Raw genomic sequence first — 22,535 nt, forward strand, 5'->3', positions numbered from 1 at the left:
GTAAATTCTAAGCTGTACCGAAACATGCCTGCATACAACTGTCCACATAATGCTGCATACATATATCCAAACATGGTGCCAGCTGTGTTAACACGTTCGAGAACACGTGTGGACACGCCCTTAGCGATTGCTTTTGTTTATAGTGCGGGTTAGAAAGTACGATTTATTTTTTTTTTTTTTTTACACTGGTTTTAGACAGCTTCTACCTGCTGATTTCAAATGTGATGAGTGCCAGACGATAAAAATGGAGCGTTTTTGTAGACATCTCTTTAAAGCAGGTATATGAAAACATGGTAAAAGGCACTGACTATCTCCTTTTATACCTATCTAGAGCAAGACCTCTGCCAAGACTGACAAATTTGTATGGAGTTCGGTAAAATTAATTTAATTTTACACGTCATTATTACTTATTACTACAAAATAGGTCATTATTGTATATTATTAAAAAAATTAAGACGCTGTTAGAAAATTTTATATGCTTCTTTATATGATGAGTGTTAGTCTAACACGACCTTAAGTAAATTCACGTAAGTCTCTTATGAGGTTTAGGTACAATTCATATTTCGACTCACCAGTAATTATTCTCCTATCTCCTAGCTGATTCCCCAAGATTTGGCCAAATCATAAAGGTTACTTAGCTTGAATGAGTCGGGCAACAGATGACAACGAGCCTGATGTATTGCTCAGTTGCCTGGGCATCCAAGCATCCTTAGGTGCGTATTTTACAATGTCCAACTTGAACTGGCTTTAGCAGCAGAGTGCATGAACATGGCGAGCATCTTCTGTCTCATAAGATTGTGCAGATGCCAATTATAAATTAATTACAAGACTAAATATAGTTGAATCACTTCACAATATATACAAGGTGAAGCCAACTTAATTTAATCTTAGTTTTAATTAAAGTAAAGCCAAATATTCCCTTTATCTATGTAAATATGTATTAACCCATCACATTCAGAGCTATTTCGCACCTCCGACACCCCCCAATCCTGAGCTATTTTCGAAAAAAAAATTTTTGGCTAAAACCTCCCCTTTTGGTGAGAAACATCGAAATTTCATAGAGAAATCGCTCACCTCAGGTTTAAAATACTCGATCCAGGTAGCAGTACCTCCTTACCTGACTGTGTTTTCTGACAGGTATTTATTTTTTTACTTGGTATGAATTTATGTGTAATACGAGAGTATATTGGTTTTCAAGCAGTAACATAGGCATTATAAGCATTGTTTCATTCACTAACTCATCACCATACCTGACCTTCTTTTGCCACATTACCTGGTCATCATTTCTGACTGTTTCTTCCTCTAATGCTATGTAAACTTTGTCCTCCACATGTCATCGATTGGGGAATCACTCTGGCCTTGAATGTCTTTATTGGCCAGGTCACTGGTAACAGGTGAATTGCCGAGACAATGGCGTGCGGGGGGGAGGGGGAGGTTATGCAGTGTAAGGCATTGTCCCTGCTTGGCATCTTGTAAAGGAATAGAGGAAGGTGTCCAGTGTATATGTACGAAAAATCACGCACGAAAATTGAAAATTGTGCAAATTAGGGACCTTGCAATTGCACGGCGTACCAGTACATTGTCGGGACTGGCAAATGCAAAATGTTGCAATGTACCCATACATCGACGGGACGTGGCGGGTTAAACCCTCAATCGTTTTTCACGTGAGGCACTTCATACTCACCATGCAAGTGCAGTTAGGTCAATGGAAATTTCCCAAGTATTTACATATATTTATAATATAGTTGTCCACAAGGGTTAAACGAAGTAGCATTTGATTTATTAATAAAAAGAATTATTAAACAGAATGTAATCTCTGGGTTATAAAACCGCTTGAATTAGTCATAAATCCTCTCCAGGTTTTCCTCTGCTTTTAAACAGGAACAACAATTTTAAACGGTAAAGAGTGCAACTGCTCTGGAGGGAAATATTTCCCACAGTTTTGGGACCGGTTGTACAATGATATGCTGTATCATATAATGTGACCCTTAGCCAGGAGTTCTCTCCATAGTTCTTGAGAACCTTGTGTTGTGGCCCTTCTAGGTCATGCATCTTGACCCAATTGCTTTTCACCATCCACTGTTTCTGGGGTAGCTGTTAACTCAAGGGGTATCAGTTTATCAATTATTTTTATATTGGTATGTCCCCTACATTTTATTTTTACAAGTCTCAGCACCCCTTCTGAATCTGGGTACATGGAGATCACTTTAGCTAAAGGCCACTGGGATCTTGGTTGTTCTGTTTTTACTAAAACCACATCTATGTTTAAAACTGATATCTTGCTGGCAGCCTGAGTCCCATAAAATCATTCTCTTAGGCTCAAAAGATATTCTTCGCTCCAATGTCTATTTCAGGTGTCCAATACTTTTTCCGGACGTTGATATCCCTCCTGCAGATGTTGTTCTAATTCATTATTTTGTATGGTAGGATCATCTACTTCCTACTGGATATCCACACAAGGCACAGGATGGAGATTTCTGCCATATAATATATGAGCCGGTCTCAATGCCTCAATCGAAATGCTAGTGCCATCTAGATAGGTTAAAGGTCTATCATTAATCCTAGCCTCAATTTCAGTTATCACTGTTCTCAACTCCTCTCTGGTGATCTTAGTTCTGTGTAAGGTTTTCTTAAGGAAGTTCTTCACAGTACCAATCATTCGTTCGGTAAATCCATATTGCTATGGTGCTCTTGGAGCTATGAACTGCCAGGTACAATTTCGGATTCCCAGCGCTGACTTAACCTTTGGGTCATTCATTATATTTTAAAGTAGAGGTATTGCTCCAACAAAATTGGTTCTGTTGTTGCTTATTAATTTGTCAGGACAAGACCTTCTAGCAGCAAATCTTCTAAATACGTTCAGGAATGGCTCTGTACTTAAATCTTCTGCCATTTCTAGATGGACTGCCCTTGTGTAGGTGCAAGTAAACAGACATATATACACCTTATGGGGAGTTCCCTTACCCGTAACAGTTATAGCCCCTGTGTAATCAACTCCAGTTACCTTGAAGGGCTGACTTACATTTACCCTATCCCTTGGTAAGGCAGGTGGTCCTGGATAGTCACAGGGTCGTTGTTCATACCTTCTACATATAATGCAACCTTTGAGATATTTTTTTATGACCTGTCTACCATTAGGGATCCAATACCTTTTTCAGATTCGGGCCAAAGGCTGCAGCACACCTTAGTGAAGAGTCAAATCATGGGCTTCCTTGACAATAAACTGTACAAAATAGTTGCTCTTGGGTAATAATATGGCATGTCTAGTTTGGAGAGGCAAATTAGCCTTTATCATTCGGCCTTGGCATCTAATTAGACCCTTTCCGTTTAACCCCTTAACTGCGGGGCGTCACTTTCGTGATGCTTGGGAGCAAGGAATCATACCGCGGGGCGTCACTTTTGCGATTCTGTTATTTTGAATTCCCCCGGGCTTTAAAGTGGTAGCTTGTATCATCTATCAGTACTGCCAATGTCCAACATTAGTCAGCACTCCTAATCTCATCTGTACTCCCATCCATTGTTGACAATTTAGCCATTTCTCCCCGTTCTTGACTCCCCTCCCTACCTTCCCTACATTACCCTCACCTCTCGCCTGCCCGGCCGTGCTACGCTAAGTAAATCTTCCCTGGAATTTTCCACTGATTTCATCCATTGAAATAATCTCTATGCCCTATTCTTATACCAAATAATATATACAAAAAAGAAATAAGGTAAGTGAGAGTGCCATACACCTGGAATTGGCTAATTATCACCTGACAACACCTCACGTGCACTCGTTCGCTAATTTTCGCTATTTATTTCCCCTTGAAATATGCCATATAATCTATTCTCATTACCTGGAACTACCTAATTTATAATGTATTGTCTAGATTTCCTGCCAATCATTTCACTGCTGTATATTTGCAGCTGTCAAGAGGCTGATGTTGGCAGTAATGCATTTCCCTAGGTAGGCCACCCTGGCCCACCCCTTTCAGTTCACTGTCATCTTCGAAGGTGAAGATAAGTCTGTTTGCTCCTGCTAACTTCAGCCACTTTTTAGCCCCATGCAAAGGGCCCTGTGACCTTTACCCCTACTAAACCTCGTGTGGAAAAAGGTAAAGGGCTGACAATTGAAAGAGAGTGACTATGATCTTTCTGTTGAGTAAAACAGTGCAAGTGGAATTGTAAATAATGTGTAAATAATGTGTAAACAGCAAGTAAAGCAATGAATGTAAATACAAGTGAACAGTGGGAAATAGTTTTATAAGTTACTTCGAGTGACAGTGCATAACACAGTGTAAATAAAATAGAAATGTAAATAATGTAAATAAAATAGAGAACGTAAATAGAAATGTAAATGAGTAGTATTATAAGAATACGAGTATATATACTAGGAGTAATGAAAGTGAAAGTTTCACTCTGGCATGTATGAATACTATGAGTTTTGAGAGTGAAGTTGAAAATGACATTCACTCTCAATGCTAGTATACAGGACGAGAAAGCGAATGCTTCGTATTTTACTGAAAGAAATTGAATCCCTACAGTGACAATAAACTACTATTACTGAAGGAAACTTATGGATAAAGATTGTAGATATATATAAGTGTTATATAGTAATAGAAATATAAACTGTGAGTGTTTTTATGAATAATAAATGACAACACCAGCGGTGAACTAGGGCAAGTGGGAAGGTCATATGCCCTTGTAATTTTCATTGCTTTCACAGTGTTTTTTTTTGGGGGGGATATGGATTCCAAACTATTTGAGAATCATAGAATAGTGTTTCTAGTGATAATATCAGGCTGTGGTAATCATATTTCGGGTTGTCGGGAAGTGTAAAGTGGAGACTTCGTTACCCAACTTCAGAGGTCTCCACAAGTCCTACGGTACTCGACGAAGGCTCAACAAACACCCCAGAAAAAAGTTGAAGGTATATGCCATAAGCATATGTGATTTTAATATTCTAGGACTAATAACTGATTTTTGGCAAATATTTTTAGAGAGTCTGTCGGAGCGCGAATATGCCCGCGGGTGCCGCAAGAAAAAGCAAATCAAGCCCACGGTTAAAGGGTTAAGAACAAGCCTAAATCTCTTTTCAGCTTATTCTTGTTCCAAGTGCCTTAGCCTAAAAGGTCATATATCTCTCGGTAATAATTCCTCTCAGCCAACATTCCATGGGACCAAACTTCTGAAACTCCACTTTCTTATTCAAAAATTTAGCAACTAATTTAGTAGTGTTAATAAGTTGTCTTATTGATGAGAATCTGCTATATCAGTTACTTCTGGCTCAGGTACTGCAGGATCCAAGTTCACTACACTAACCTCGGCAGTACAGTAATCCCTCTACTATCTGATGTAATAGAGCCAAAAGCATGTCCGGAAAGTCGTGCCGTCCGGAAAGTGGGTCCCAGCCTCCTGGACCTGTACTTGTGGACCTTAACCTACCCTGACTAAGAAAAACACCTATACAACTCCCTATTGGACATGCATAGCACCTATTTAACCCATCATATCCCGACTGATTTCGCACCTCCGATACCCCCCAATCCTGAGCTATTTTGGAAAAAAAAAAATTTTGGCTAAAACCTCTGCTTTTGGTGAGAAACATCGAAAATTCATGAAGAATTCGCTCACCTGAGGTTTAAAATACTTGATACAGGTAGCAGTACCTCCTAACCTTACTGGGTTTTCCATCAGGCTGGCTCCAAAGAAAATGAGTTCTATGGGCAGGTAACTATTCCACACCACTCATAAACGGTATTTATTTATTTATTTGGTGCGAATTTATATGTAGTACGAGAGTGTATTGGTTTTCAAACAGTAATATAGACATTATAAGCATTGTTTCACTCACTAACTCATCAACATACCTGATCATTTTTGGCGACATTACCTGATCATCATTTCTGACTGTTTCTTCCTCTAATGCTATGTAAACTTTGTCCTCCACATTGTCATCGATTGGGGAATCACTCTGGCCCTGAATGTCTTTATTGGCCAGGTCACTGGTAACAGGTGAATTGCTGAGACAATGGCATGCGGGGGTGGGGAGGTTATCCAGTGTAAGGCATTGTCCCTCCCTGGCATGTTGTACAGGATTAGAGGAAGGTGTCCAGTGTATACGTACCAAAAATCACGCACGAAAATTGAAAATTTTGCAAATTATGAACCTTGCAATTGTGTGACATACCAGTACGTCGTCGGGACTGGCAGTTACATAATGTTGCAACGTACCCATACGTCGATGGGACGCCTCGGGTTAAGACCCAATTCACACCAATAAGGGACATAAAACACTGAAATAAATGAAAAAAAAAAAAATGAGGTTTTAGAGGTGAGTTTATACAATATTAAACATTTGGGGTACTTACAAGTCCCTGGCTCCTGGACTGGTACTTATGGACCCTAACCTAGCCTAACTCAGAAAAACATCTCCCTACTGCACATGCATAGCACCTAAGACCCTGTTCACACCAAGAAGGGACATAAAAGAGTGAAATGAGGTTTTCGAGGTTCATCATTCATTCATTGCCAGACGCCATGTATCCCAGATGGGGTGGCCAATGGCTTAGAGTTAATTGTTTTACAGGGAGGGGCACTAATCAGTACAGTATGAAACATTCTGGGTACTAACAAGTCCCTGGCCATCTTGATGAATAACCTGCTTCCTCTCAGACTCTGACAGTAAAAAGGAGTACCTGAAGCATCTGTACTACACTATACATGAAGTCTTGCACTGAAATTAGTCATTTTCACTCAGAATTCCATTCTCTTAACACTGCACACTCTAGTCTTATTTGCACTCCATTGCACCTTAATGAAATAAGTGTTGCACCCTGCACTTAAGTCTTTGCACTCATAAATCCATTTTCTTAACACTACACACTCTAGTCTGATTTGCGTTCCATTAAACATCAATAATATCAGTGTTGCACTGTGCACTTAAGTCTTTGCACTTAGAATTCTAATTTCTTAACACTACACACTGTTTTTCTTTTCACTGCACAACACTGTAAATTCCCCTGTGGTCTAGTGGCGAGTTCTTGCTGATTATTCACTGCCAGAGGCTGAGAGTAGCTGATGCAGGTGGCCTAGGGGTGCGTTTCTGGAACTTGGTGATGGACTACCTACTGCAGATGACTCTGAAGAGAGGCTCAAACTAACATCCAGTGGTGACTCCACCGTGGCTGATGTGCTGGGCTGTGGCTCGGAGTATGAGGGCCTGTCTTGGGGAGGCAGTGGTGTGGAGCCAGGGCTGGGCACAGCGGGGGTCATGGATCTGAAAAAGCTGTCAATGGTTGATTGATGCAAGGAACGATGATTTTGGCGATTAATGATGCACTGCCTGAAAGCACACACTTCCTCCACAAGTCCCAAGGGCCCCATCTCCCTGTCGCAGTCTGGGTGTTCCAGGTAGTCGAGAACGAACTCTATGTGTTCCCGGAGTGTGCTCAGCTTAGGGATGGCTGGAGTAGTGTCATGCTGAGAGGAGTCCACATCATCGTCACCATCCTCATCGGAAGCTGGATACTGACACCTGCAACTGATGAAGCGATCTCAATATCAGACATGGTCTGAGACCCAGGATTGCCCTTGTCGTCATCCAACCACTCATGCACTTTGTCCACATCAACATCGTCACCATGCGCACGTAGATATGCATGGAAGTTATCCACGTCAAAACCTAGGAAATCATGCTCCACATCCGTTACGAGAAGCTGACGTGACCAACCATTTTCTAGAGTCTTGACAGGGACTTCCTTCCATGCACTTGCCCAGTTGTAGATTGCAGACTTGATGTTGTAGCGGTGAAGGTTTTCCAAAGTCCGCTGGCCTCGTGTGTTCCATCTCTCCCTGCGTTCATGCTCATCCTCAAGAACAACCATCACCTCGTCCATGAACTTTCTTCGGTACAGCCTCTTTGTTGCCACGATCACTCCTTGGTCCATTGGTTGGATGAGAGCAGTCGCATTAGGTGGCATAAACATGCACCTAATGCGCCCATTCTCAGCCATCAAGTCCTTGTCATACGGGTGGGCAGGTGCATTATCGAGGAGAAGGAGGGCCTTTACCTGGTCGCGCGGGATTCCCAGTGTCTTCGTCTGGTAATTGATGACCTCCTTGACGAAATGGCGGTGGAACCAGTCTTTGAAGATCAGAGCAATGAACCATGCCTTCAAAGAATGGTACCAAACGACAGGAAGGACATCCATCACCCCACGAAGATACCAAGGCTGCTTTGCACGGCCAACAATAACGGGCTTAAGCCGGTGCATGCCGTTAGCATTGGCACAACACAAAGCAGATATCCATTGCTTGGAGAGCTTGCAGCCAGGTACACGCCTCTCCATCTCCTCAGCTAGAGTGTTCACTGGTAAAGAACGATAGAATAAACCTGTTTCATCTTGACCGAGAGTGAGGCCTTCCCTGTCGATCAAGCCCTTCACCTTGTGCTGAAACTCCTCTACTTCATCCTCTTTGGCATTCAAAGCTTCGCCATGAGACTTAGGGTTGGTAAGGCCATGTTGTAACTTGAACGTGAAGAGCCAACCCTCGGATGCCTTGAAGTCTGGGGCATCACGAAGTTGTGCGAACTTCTCAGCAGCAGCCAATAGCTCCATGCCACACACCAGCAGCACGTTGCTGTCGATACCAAATCAGCGTGGAGCGGTCGACTTCAGCATACCAGGGTGTAAACATCATCTTCCTCTCCATGTTGCATTTGTTCTTCGATGAGAAGTCAGCCGCGTACTGCATGAGTTTGTCACGGAATCTCTTGATATCATACAAAGTAGATCGGGCCAGGTTGAAATAACTGAGGATGCATGAGGTTAACCATCCCGTGTCCACCTTGTCCAATATCTCCCTTTTCTTCTCCAGAGTCAAAACCACTCTCTTCCTCTTCTCAGCCAGTGGGGCCATCATCACACACACTAACAAGAGGCAGGAGGGCAACAGCAGAGCCTGCAGCAAGTAGGGCACCACCACAAAAACGTACATGTGGGCGGCCATGATGACGAGCGTGCACTCACAACAAGAGACGGGCGGTAAGTGGGGGGGATGCGGGGCGCTCTAGCAGACGGTGGTGGAAGTACACACCAAAACACAGCTGGTCTGCGTTGTGCACGCCTAGTTCAAAATACGGGGAAGAAAGTCGGATTTTTTTTCGAATTCTTTGCGCTTTTTGGGCAATTTTGGGAATACTGTATCCTGGGACCAAATGTCCAGTAAATGGAATGTCCGGAAAGTGGGCGTCTGAATAGTATTGGGATTACTGTACTATACTGTTTATAATTGGGCCAATTTTTAGTGAGTAACCATATAGGACCTTTAAACCACAAATTATCTTTGATCAGTCTCTACTGTCGAACCTTTCAAGAAAAATCAGCTGGGTTTTGTTTAGGAGATACATGCCTAAATTGAAATTTGGAAAACAACTCTTTAATAGTCTTCACTGTATTGCATACAAAAGGAATTTTACTGTATACCTTCCCTCTCCAGTAAAGACAAATCTCACAGTCAGTCATTATACAGGTACAGTATAGATATCCTCAAACTGAGTATCAAGAGCAGTGGTAAAATACCTGGCCACTTTAATTCCTATTTCTTTGTGAGGTAGGGTTCTTCCTGTAATTGGCGCAACTCTGTCTTTGGACATAATAATCTTACTATCCTCTCCTGTTGCACAATAAGCTACTGCTCCTTATACCCTTTGAGAAGCATCACAAAATATGTGTAGGTGTGACTTCTCATTACTATTTATCTTCCTGGGCATACATGTGCTTGATGTGGTTTCAAACTCCTTTCTGATCTGTTCCCATTGTTCCACATATGTCTCACCTAATTCAGTGTCCCAGTCTAACTTTTCTCCCCAAGCCTTCTGCACTAAACATTTGCCCCCTTGTAACTATAGGACTGACCAAACCTAATGGATCAAATAACGTGGAGACCTGACTTAACAAGGACCTCTTGGTGAGAGTGACATCAGAGTACTTGATTGGTTTGAAATTTATTTAATCAGCTGTTGTATCCCAGTTAAGACCCAACACATTTTGAATTTGGGGAATATCATTATTTGGATAGTCCTCTTTTATTTTATTCCTCAATAACGGTGAATTTGTATTCCAGCTCTGTAACGGTAAATTTGCCTTCCCACATTCGGAATTGTCTTCTTCATAAGCCTTCAGTGCTTTCGCCTTAGTATCAGCAACACCTTGCAAATTATCCATGTAAAAAGCCTGCCCTGTTTCTGGGCATTTGGCATTTCCAAAATGATGCTTTAAAGTGTTGCAAAGTAGGAAGGGACTAGGACAAGAGCCAAAGAGCACCGATCGGAAACAGTAAGTTTTCAATGGACTATCCTCATTTTGAGGGTCTTGAGGCCAGAAGATTTTTGTAAATTTCCTATCCTCCTCTCTCAATCCTATTCCGAGAAAAGCCTTACTAATGCCTGCTGTATAAGCATTAGATTTTCTCTAAATCTTAGTAACACATTCCCAGCCTTTCTGATAATGTAGGTCCAGAGAATAGGCAATCGTTCAAGCTAGCTGATCCTTTGGACACTTTACTATTACAACTGAAAACTATCCTTATAGGGGTAGTTACTGAATCCTTGCTTACAGCATGATGTGGCAAATATGTCCTTCTTTGTGGTTGACAAGGAATTCTACCTCTTCTATAAATTTATTCTTCAAATGATCTTTTATAATATTATCATATGTGGTTAGATGTTCTGGTTTATCTCCCAACTTTCTTAGAAGAGAATTAAACTGAGCCTTAGCTGGTTGGTAATATGTTGGTAACTCCGAATGGTTTAATTTCCATGGTAATCCTACCCAATACTGTCCATCCCTAAATTCCAGACTGGTTATACCAATGCAAAGTTATTTTAGCTTCAGGGGTTGATTCTTCGGACTGTATTCCTACACTGTCTAGGTCCCACAATTTGTGTACAGGTTCAATTTCTTCATCCAGCAAGTCATTCATCCGAGTAGGTTCTATTTCTCCACCTATTCTAGCCACCATCAATAATTGTGTGGGGGTAACAAATTCTGAGTCTACTAGTTTGGCTTCTCCTTTAACATGTTTTGGAAAAGACAACGGACCCATAATAAAGTTACCTCCTGGACTCTTGAACAACTGTACCTTATTCTTCTTGAAAGTCCTATGTAGGAATCTTCAACAGTAATCTGAACCAATTATCATTTTTATGCGCCCCACAGTATCTGATTCCACATTCCGTTTTGCCAACTTTATCCGTAAGCTTTGTAGATGATCAGAGGTTTCCTTCAGTCCTTTTGTATATATACTTGTCACCATATTATCCAGTACAGCTGCTGTTATACAGCATTTATATCTGCCTAGTTATATTACAGGTCTAACTAAATCAAAGGACTGAGCTTCCTTAATAGTTAAGAATCCTGTAATGGCTAGATTTCCCATGCTAATAACAGGTAACTTCAATTTCTTCACAATGTCTGCAGAAATGAAGGTTTTCTGAGCACTCGTATAATAAAGAGTACGTGCTAATAGGGTTCTGTTTTCAATCATTACCTCCACATGTGGTATTGGAACTTCATCTAGCATTACTACTGGAGTATTGTCCTTAGTAATTGTCATATTTACACTTGCAGTTTCATGAACCTCATTTTTCATTCTTGGGCATAAAGCACTATGATGATGATCCCATTTACATTTGAAAAAAAAATTAGTTTAATCTTGCAATCCGCATAAGTGTGTTTGGAATGCATGCAGATTATACAACACCCTTATTCCTGAGGCTTTCTTACTCTAGAAGCATAATCAGGATAATGTTGACAAGATGCACTGGGATATTGCGCTCCACAAAATGCACAGACCTTCCTGTCCTTTACCATGGAAAGTTTTACTTCCTTATTTTCATCAGCTTGTCTATTTCTAGATAACTAGGTCTGATGTGAGAGGTGTAAGGTTGAGAGGAACACCATTAATAGGATGGATGAACAGTGTGAAGAGAGCGTTGAATGCAAGAGGGATGTCTGTTGAGCAAGGGAGAGTGGCTGATAAAAATGAATGGAGAGAAATTGTGAATGAATAAATGATGGCGCAGCCCCGTGGGGATATTCTCCCGCATTTGTCTGGTCAGCTGATCAGGTCAGGTGCGCGTAAGAGGATGGGTTTTTAATGATGTGGCAGGGGTAAACCAGCTCTGCTGTCGGGCCCTGCTGCGGATGTCACTGATCGCACTGTGCAGTTGACCCTCATGCGGTGTGGTACAGTAAGGATCTGTCCCTTCTCCCCTTTGGTGCTAAGATGCAAATGAATGTGATTGAGTGGATGAGTAAATTGGGAGTGTGTCGTCCTGTCTCGGCTACTTCCCTTTCCTTTGGGGGAAGCATCCTAGGTATATAGATAGATAGATAGTCTATTTCTTGTCTTTAATATTTTATCCTCAGATTTTAAAGAGCTAAGGAATGTACCTATCTCTTCTTTAGGTACAGACTTAGCCTTCTCTGACTTAGGTTTCCCAACCAGTTGGTTAGTGGTTTTTTTCTTTATTTCAGCCTTTTCTTTAATTTCGGCAGGCTTTACTGTTCCTTGCAAATGTTTACAGAGTTGCATTAAATCTTCCTTAATCTCTTCACAGGAGAAATTATCCTTTTGGTGCCTACTATACAAGGCATCCTTGGTTCTTTTTAGAAGCTTTAAGGACACAATTCTAGAAAGCACCCAATCTGCTGCTTTAATATCTTCGTAAGTACCTAAAGCCTTTAAATTACAACTCATCCCTGTCCGAAAATTTTGCAAGGAATCAAAATCACGTTTAGGTATGGGTAATTCAATTGGAGTCTTCAGTAATTGGGTGATGACCTGCTCTCTGTCTTCGTAATTCTGTCTACGGATAGTCATTGCCACCTAATAATTGTTTTCTTCCACAGGTAATTCTTTTATCAACTTGAAAGGTGACCCCTTGACCTGTCCTAACTGATTTGTGCGATTACTCAAATTAGGGAGATCTGTTCTATCATGAACTAAGTATTTAAACTGATCCCAAAAGGATTTCCAATTTTGCCTCCCATCAAACTCCGGAAGCGAAATTTGTGGAAGGACAGCTTTTCCCCGCTGTTCCACAAATTATACTTCCGCGGCAGTCTCGGCCAATTTTGACTCTAATAACTTCACTAATGATAAATATTCTTCTAATTTACCTTCAAAATTGGTAGTCTCCGATTCTAGGAGATCTTTATTATCAGCTTTTACTATGGCTGCCTCTAAATTTACATAACCCTCTTCATACTTAGTCCATCTGTCCTTTAGTATATTCAGGAGACTATTTAATTTCTCCCTGGACAGAGGTGTTTCATCTAATGATTATCTGCAATCATTTATGGCACTTGTTACCCATCCGACCTTACTACTAGAGGATCTCTGTAACAAGGAAATAGACATGTTGACTGATTTCTAATTTACTAGATTAACCATTAATTTCAACCACAAAATACCCCAGCTCAGTAGCTATCTATTTATTTTAAATTCTGAGGAGCGTAGGGATTGGGTTTATGGTATTAAACCTATCTCCCTGGGTTGTTAAACCTCTGGGGTTATGTCTTTACCCCCACACTCAATTTCCGAATAACCCATATTTCTCTGAGCTCAGAACTATTAACATCTTAGTATAATATAGGCCCACCCAAAGCTTGTACAACATAGACCTGTCCTTTCTTCAGCTCTATGTAATTTATAAATTTCTGCAGAACCGCTTCTTTGCCATGATGATTCCAAGGTGTACCATCGGCTTTTAGAGTTGCTTGGAAAGGTTTTCCATTAAAGTGGATAAAATCGTTCCCCTTCCTTATTCTCTGCAACTTCCTATTCACGGCCCAGCTAACTAATATATACATACCATACCAAACTGGCGAACCATATGGTAAGTTTCTAGGCTCAAGAAGGGTTATGGTTACCAAGGATTTACATGAACCTTCAATGGCTCCTACCACGGCTAGAATGTTTTCAACAATTTCATTAACTTCCACATCTTCATAAATATAATTTCCTCACAGGAATAGGATAGTGCAGTCATGCTTCCAATCTAATATGGCATTTAGCCTCTCATCATCAGAAAAGGAACTTGCCCTTTCACCCGGGGCTCCGTATATACGCATTTCCACGTCATCCACCTCTACAGAACGTGGGAATAGGCTGTGACCAACAAACGCGACCTTAAAATCGTTCAGTGCTTCGGCGCACATCTGTTTTCCTGACTCTCAGGGGCACCAAAAATATGTCAGAAAATTTTATACACTCCTTTATCTGACGAGTGTTAGTCTAATACAACCTTAAGTAAATTCACCTAAGTCTCTTAGGAGGTTTAGGTGTAATTGATATTTCAACTCACCAGTAATTATTCTTCTATCTCCTAGCTAATTCCCCAAGATTTAGCCAACTCATAAAGGTTACTTAGCTAGAAAGAGTCGGATAACAGATGACGACGAGCCAGATGTTTCGGTCAGTTGCCTGGACATCCAAGCGTCCTTAGGTCCATATTTTCCAGCGTGCAACTTAAACTGGCTTTAGCAACAGAGTGCATGAACATGGCGAGCATCTTCTCCCTCATAGGATTGTACAGATGCCAACTCTTAATTAGTTACAAGACTAAATACGGTTAATTTACTTCATGATATATACAAGATGAATCAGAGGAGTAGACTGTAGCACCAGTCGAGCAGGGCAGTACTCCCGAGGTGGATGGAAAGCTGATGATAGGGAGTGCTGGAGCTCCCTTTTCTTCAGCCCTCAGGACTAGTTCCTGACCATCCCCCTTTGCTGAACTTTTTCAGTGTCTCAGTTACACAGAGAGTAGGCCAGCATGCTCTCCAATACAAATTTCTCTAACTATCTACACCAAACTACATGCACAGTACACACTATACTTCCTTTTCCAAAAATCAAAAAACAAACCATGGCGTCTCATCACCCAGCCTCGGAGTCCTCAGGGGGGGGGACCACAAATGCCCCCACCTTCCGCCCCTCTCCCGGTGACGACACGAGGTGCCTGGAACCACTGTCTGACTCTCTTCTTCTTCATTTCTGCAACATTCGCGGCCTTTCCTCTAACTTTCGCTCTGTTGAGCACTACCTCTCCTCCTCTAAACCTCACCTTCTCTTTCTAACTGAGACTCAGCTGTCTGAGGCAACTGACAGCAAACCCTTTTCTGTATCCTCCTACTTTCTCTATACTCATTTCAAAGCCAAAGGTGGCTGTTGTGTATATATACACAACGACTTATCTTGCTCTCGTGTTCCTGAACTCAATTCTTCTGAATTCTCTACACTCTGGCTTCGGCTTTCCTGTCATTCTCTGACTAAATACATCTGTGCTGTTTACTTATCCCCTAATTTTACTATCAAAAATTCTTCGACTATCTTACTTCTACGATGGAACATATTCTATCCATTTCTCCTTTCTCTGAAATCTCCGTTCTAGGAGATTTCAATGTTCACCACCACCTTTGGCTCTCCTCTCCTTTCACTGATCTACCTGGTGAACAAGCCCACATCTTTTCTATCCTTAATGACCTAGAGTAGCTTGTACAGCACCCTACCCGTATCCCAGACTGCCTTGGAGAGAGCTCCAACATACTTGACCTCTTCCTTACAACTAATCCTTCTGCTTACACTGTTAATCTTTTCTCTCCGTTGGGCTCCTCCGATCACAACCTTATCACCTTAACCTGTCCTATCACTCTGGTACGGCCTGTGGACCCTCCAGGAAAACGTTGCCTGTAGCATTTTGGAGCCGCGGATTGGGAGGCCCTCAGGAAGTACTTCTTTGATTTTCCCTGGAAATATTGCTTCCATGGCCGGGAGCCATCTGAGTGTGCCTTGCGCATTACGGAGGTTATTCTCTCGGGCACTGAAGCATACATTCCTTTCTCATATCCTTTGACTAAAGCAAGAAAGCCTTGGTTTAATCACGCTTGTTCTAATGCTGTCCACAACAAGGAGAGGGCCTACAAAAGGTACCAGAGCCAACCCACCCCTGAATCACATCATCTTTACGTTTCTGCCCGGAATCGTGCTAAGTCTGTTCTTCGCTCTGCTAAAAATAATTTCATCCGTACTAAATGCTCTCAACTCTTCAACTCGAATTCTTCCCACTTCTTCTGGCACCTTGCCAAAAACCTTTCTAACAACTTTACCTCATCATCCTTCCCTCCTCTTTTCTACTCTGATGGTTCTGTAGCTATTTCTTCTACTGATAAAGCAGATCTCTTCGCACAGACTTTCTCCTCCAATTCTACCTTAGACGATTTCGGTGCTGTTCCTCCATCACTTCCTACCTCTGACTTTCTCATGGCTGACATTAAAATTTCTTCAGCTGATGTATTTTGTGCCATCACTGGCCTCAATACTAACAAGGCATATGGGCCTGATGGAGTCCCTCCTGTTGTTCTCAAGAACTGTGCTTCTGTGCTTACACCCTGCCTAGGCAAACTCTTTCGCCTTTGTCTGTCAACTTGTACCTTTCCTTCTTGCTGGAAGTTTGCTCTCATTCAGCCAGTCCCAAAGAAGAGTGACCACTCCCAACCCTCAAAGTATCGTCCAATTGCTTTAACGTCCTGTATTTCAAAAGTTTTCGAATCATTTCTCAATAGACAAATTTTAAGGCATCTTTCCTATCACAACCTTCTTTCTGGTCATCAGTACGTGTTCCGTCAGGGGCGCTGCACTGGTGATCTTCTCACCTACCTTTCAGACTCCTGGTCATCCTCCTTTTGGGACTTTGGCGAAAGCATTGCCATTGCATTTGACATCTCAAAGGCTTTCGATCGAGTCTGGCATAAATCTTTAATTTCCAAACTGCCCTCTTACGGTTTCTATCCCTCTATCTGTGCCTTCATCGCTAGCTTCCTTTCTGGTCATTCTGCTAGCCGCTGTTGTAGACGGCCATTGTTCTTCTCCTAGATTTATCAACAGGGCTCTGTCCTATCACCAACTCTCTTCCTTTTATTCATCAATGGCCTTCTAAGCCAGTGGTTCCCAAACTGGGGGCCATATATCAGAATGTAGGAGGCCATAACCTGAACCGAAGGAGTTTAGCGAGTAGGTAGTCAGTGGAGAGAACTTACACAGGTTCAGTACAGGTTTGTGCAATGCCTTGCTGCCAGACACATAAGTAATACGTCCTTTTTTTTTCTTTTTTTTGCCTGTGTAATTACCTTTTTTTATTTGATTCTGTGTTGTTGACATAAAATAAGGCATAGAGATGTATTAGGGGAGTAAATAATTTAACTCAATCTTATTCTAAGGCTTCCTAAACTATGGATTCTGTATGATAACCTGGTCTTGAATCTTGAGTATCAGCAAGGATGTTCACATTTTTCAGTTAACTATCCATTCACAGTTGCAACATTGATCACCGTGTGCGCCTCCCCATATAATCAGTTTGTGCCCACCTGTGAATACATCAATAATTACATATATATATATATACGATTCAAAGACAAAATACACATTTCTTTATTAATACTTAACAAAAGAGAAAATAACAAATGGAATCAATAAAATTACAGGATTTGCAAGACTGATTTTTATATGGACATGATAAGTGTAGGACTGTAGTGTAGATAGTCACTGTAGTCATGGGTTATGGTTGGGGAAGGGGGGCCATGGACAAGGATCATGTATGAAAAGTGGGTAACGACCAGAAAAAGTTTGGGGACCACTGTTCTAAGCTGTACACCTAACCTTATCCACTCATACACTGATGACTCCACCCTTCACCTTTCTATTCGGTTCCCGCAACGCCCATCTCAGCAGTTACTTCAACAAACAAGGGATGAGGCTATGGCACACCTAATGTCTGACTTGGCTTGTATCTCTGACTGGAGTAAAAATAATCTTGTTGTTTTTAATGCATCAAAGACTCAGTTCTTACACCTATCAACCCGTCAAAATCTTCCACAGGTATACCCACTAATGTTTAATAATATTCGGCTTAATCCTGCATCATCCTTGAACATGCTTGGGGTTTCATTTACTCGGGACTTATCTTGGAAAGATCATATTACATCTCTTGTAAAATCTGCTTCCAAGAGATTGAGTGTGCTAAGCCGACTCCAGTCTTTCTTTACCCCTGCACAATTGTTGACTCTATACAAGGGTTTTATCTGCCCCTGTGTGGAGTACAACTCCCATGTGTTGGGAGGCTCCCCACACACAGCTCTTCTCAATAAGGTGGAGTCAAAGGTTTTTCGTCTCATTAACTCTCCTCCTCTTACTGACTCCCTTCAACCCCTGTCACTTCGCCGCACTGTTGCATCTTTATCTCTTTTCTGTCGCTAATTTAATGGTCACTGCTTCTCTGAACTGTCTGCATGCATTCCTCCACCTCTACGACGGGTGCGTAGCACCCGTCTAGCAGCAAACTCTCATCCCTTTTCTGTCCAACTCTCTAATACAAGAGTTAACCGTTACTCCCAGTCCTTCATTTATGCAACAGGTCAACTCTGGAACTGTCTTCCTCTGTCTGTATTTCCTGCTGCCTATGATCTCCAGTCTTTCAAACGCAGTGTGTCCAGGCATCTCGAAATGAATGGATCTTGAATTTGGCTCTCTCTTGTATTTTGTTTTTCTCTTGGAGGGAACTCTTATTGCGGGCTCATGGCCTTTGGTTCCTTCTTCCTCGCATAAAAAAAAAGAAAAATAATTTAACCTTAGTTTTAATTAAACTAAGCCAAATATTCCCTTTATCTATGTAAATATGTATTAAACCCTCATTCGTTTTTTATGTGAGGCACTTATTCTCACCACACAAGTGCAGTTAGGTCAATGGAAATTTCCTAAGTATTTATATGTATTTACAATATAGTTGTCCACAAGGGTTAAACGCAGTGGCATTTGATTTATTAATAATAAGAATTATTAAAGAGAACGCAATCTCCTGGATATATTACTGCTTGATTTGATCATTAATGCTCTCCAGGTTCTCTTCTGCTTTTAAACAGGGACAGCTATTTTAAAAGGTAAAGAGCACAACTGCTCTGTGGGACAATATTTCCCACAGGCACTATAATTTGTAGTTGCATTCAAAATTGAATTCTGATTTTAAGGCTGGTAAATATTTGCCTTTGTCATTCTTGCAGTTATGGATTGCATAATATGTGGTAGCAAGAAGCCGAAGCTTATCGAGTCTTCAAGAATCCAGAGTCTGCATGATGCGAGTCGTCAACGTGGTGATGGTTTGAGTGAAAGTCTTGCAGAAGGTGTTACACAATTCACCTGTCACAAGAATTGCATCAGCACTTACCGTTCAAAAGCATCGTATAAAGCGATTTCTAAAAAAGAGTAAATCTCAGCCAGCTGATAGCACAAGTAGTAAAAGACTGAGGGGAAGTCATGCATTTAACTTCCTTGAAGACTGTTTATATTGTGGTCAGAAACGCTCAGTGGAATGCCCTGCAAAGAATCCGAGTTGTTGGAGAGAAGCAAACGTTTGTAGAACTGCTGATGTTGGAAATACCACATCAAAAGAAGCCATTCTAAGGCGAGCAAGTAAAAGAAATGATGCCTGGGCAAAAGATGTGACAGAGTTAATTGTGCTTCGACCGATCTGCGTGCAGCAGACGCTCTTTATCACAAAGACTGTCTTGCTAAATTTTCTGCCAACAATCCAACTCAGTCCACTTCTAATGCAGGTGACAGTGCGCTAGACAATTTGGTCAAACAAATTGTCGAGAAACAAAGAACACATTCGGAATAGAGCTGATCTGTATAATTTGTATATTGAAGTAAGGAGAACACAACACTCAAGGTGTTCTCTCTTAAAAACTGTCAGCAAGAAACTGCATCCTGAACTGATTGTCCTCTCATGGTGTGGTATCAATCTTGGTGTTTCGGGGTAAATCAACTTCATATTGTAGATAACACTGAGGATGAATGCAAGTGTAGAAGTTACCTCAAGTTTGGCCAAAAACATCTGAGCAGAATGCCAGAAACTTAATATGAAATCTTATTACACCCGCATATCAACGTCTGATGTTATTAGTGATTGTACAATAGCCAAATGGTCTTGTCAATTCTTGCAGCAATATCATCTAAGTTTGATTCCACACTGGAAGCAACAGAGATTGGCAACATTGTAACAGGTGTTGTGACTGGTCAAGCAACACGCCTACCGATATCTTTGAGTGTAATGTTGAACCAACACCGAAAGCTGGTTGACCAGTTTCATAGTTTTGGTGTTACATCCTCTTACAATGAGCTTCAGTGCTTCAGAATTTCTGCTGCCAGTTCAATGGCCAAAGCTCCTCGAGGACTAGCACAATAAAAGAGTACAAATGGACTGGTCCAAGTTGTTGCTGACAACTTTGATACACACATTTCCTCCCAAAATGGACAGAAAGTAATGCATGGGTTGGCTATGATCATAACTCAGAATGGGAAGTCAAAGCCTGATCAGACCCATTAGGTATGCCTGACATTCCCACAATTGAGCGCCTTAAATGGGATGAAACAAAGGCCACTTGCTGAGACTGGAAGAAGTGAATGTGCAACGTTATCATGAAAGCGAGAAACCTGAAATGTCAGAGCATTTCAGATTTAGGGTTGTTCCCACTCTTGCATTTTTGGTCAGCAGGCAGGTGTCTCTAAACTGAGCTGTGGTTGAAGATATGGAATTCTTCAAGCAAGTTACAACTGACAGTCTGTGTCCACAATATAGTGGTTTCAATACAAAAAGTGCTAGGGAAAGAGGTCAACAACATGGCCAAAAAACAAGCATTGCTTAAGCAGCGTTTTTGGACATGGCACCATCTGAACCAGACACTATGGAAACTTCTGTGGTTAAAAGTCAACACATCACATCATTAACTGGACAAAAATGGACCATATTCATCACTGACCAGCAGCTTTATCAGGTGGCTGTTAGCATAACCTGGGTTTGTCCACATCAGACAGCAATAGCACATGAGGAGGCAGATGTCATCATGGCATATCATATGACTCACGAAGCTTCTTCAGGCTTTTCACCAATTCTGGTTGTATCTGATGACACTGATGCACTTCTTATCCTTGCACATCACCTGCATGGACGAACCAACGGCTTGCCAACTACGGTTAAATACAGTTGAGGTAACCATGGAGTCATGTTCTGGAAAGCACACTGTCAACAATGTGATGAGGTGGTCAGTAAGCATGCTGCAGTCGTCCGTAGCCTTCTTGGAGCTCATGCCCTAACTGGATGTGATGCAGTCTCTTCATTTGCCTGTATTGGCAAGGCAACTGTGTTCAAAACACTTGAAAAGTTCACTGGTTTGCTTCTTCCAGGTGATGTTGCAGCATCACCAGATGACATCACTAGCTCTTGTTTGAAATTTGTAGCCATCTTAATGTATATGGGCAGGAGCCAGAGATATCACAAGGTCACATGCATGCTAATATTTTCAAGAGAAAACTTGCTGGTAAACAACATGTATCACCAAAGTTGAGCAGCCTTCCACCTACTCAAGGTGCATTTAAGCTACCTTGTGAGCAATCCCATTTCTAAACAGCTTTGTTGAAATCAGCAGGCATGGTTTCTCCGCCCGACTTGGACCCTCTGCAGTATGGCTGGGAAATAAATTGGCAAGAACTGCGACCAAAGTATGCTCTGCCTGGACAGTTAGCTGCACCAGATGAAGTGCTTAATCTCGTCAACTGCGGCTGCAAAAGTGCAAAATGACACTTTGTCCATGCACAAAAATTACACTTCTGTACTCAAACTTCTGCAAATGCTGGGGCCAAGCAAGCTGTCAAAACCCGTTCAAACTGAACATGGACAGCAGTGATGACAGTGGCAATGAGTCCGAATATATATTGTGTAAGTATACTATAATAAACATATTTTGTCAGAATCAATATCCATCTAGAACTGGATACTCATGACCCGTCATATGATACCATTACGATATAAATTCTTTGTGTACTTTTTCATGTATGAATAAATCATTATCGCCATATTTCCAGTAATATTATCTGATTGTTGTGTGAAGAAAAATATAAAGTATAACATATTTTACACCTTTAATAACCATTTAGATTCATTCTCAGCGTTTCATAGGAGTCCAGGCAGTAATTTTGGATTTTTGCGTTTTTACAAAGGCACTCAATGTTTTACGTCTGGCACTCATCATAATTGGATTCAGCACAAAAAATAGTCTAGAAACTCATGAAAACTACTATATGTTAAAAGACAATGTCTAACGATTTCTAGCCTGGACTGTTATGGCTGGTTAAGGTTCTTTTGTACGTTATTTATGTTGAGTATGGCGATACTGGAATGATATATGCAACACGAAGAAGGACAGTAAGGTGTAATATGCAAAATAAATCACTTAGGAAAAGAGGTTAGAAGCTTCCTTAACTGAAGAGAAAATGGGACATGATAACGATTTTTATGGGTTCATCGTAAGCTGAATAAAAATATCATGTCTCAGTTTCCTTGTGGATCATCATCGTTGCGAAAAGATCTGTTTCATGGTTTTACATGCCACTGCTCACACCAACCGAAACGTCATTATTATTTAACGGTACATCTC

General features: G+C 41.3%; 1 protein-coding gene across 1 annotated transcript in view; it reads right to left on the reverse strand.

Moving 5' to 3' along the window:
* LOC145395291 (uncharacterized) overlaps window positions 1–2,052 on the reverse strand; it is a 33,142-nt gene extending 31,090 nt beyond the window's left edge. The window contains exon 1 of the mRNA XM_080268969.1: window positions 1,987–2,052. Coding sequence (XP_080125095.1) covers window positions 1,987–2,052 — 66 coding nt within the window. The remainder of the gene's footprint in view (window positions 1–1,986) is intronic.
* Window positions 2,053–22,535: the final 20,483 nt, after the last annotated feature.

The sequence above is a fragment of the Coenobita brevimanus genome, chromosome 30 (assembly GCF_032717465.1).
Source record: "Coenobita brevimanus isolate Jiangsu-jjx chromosome 30, ASM3271746v2, whole genome shotgun sequence".
NCBI lineage: Eukaryota > Metazoa > Arthropoda > Malacostraca > Decapoda > Coenobitidae > Coenobita > Coenobita brevimanus.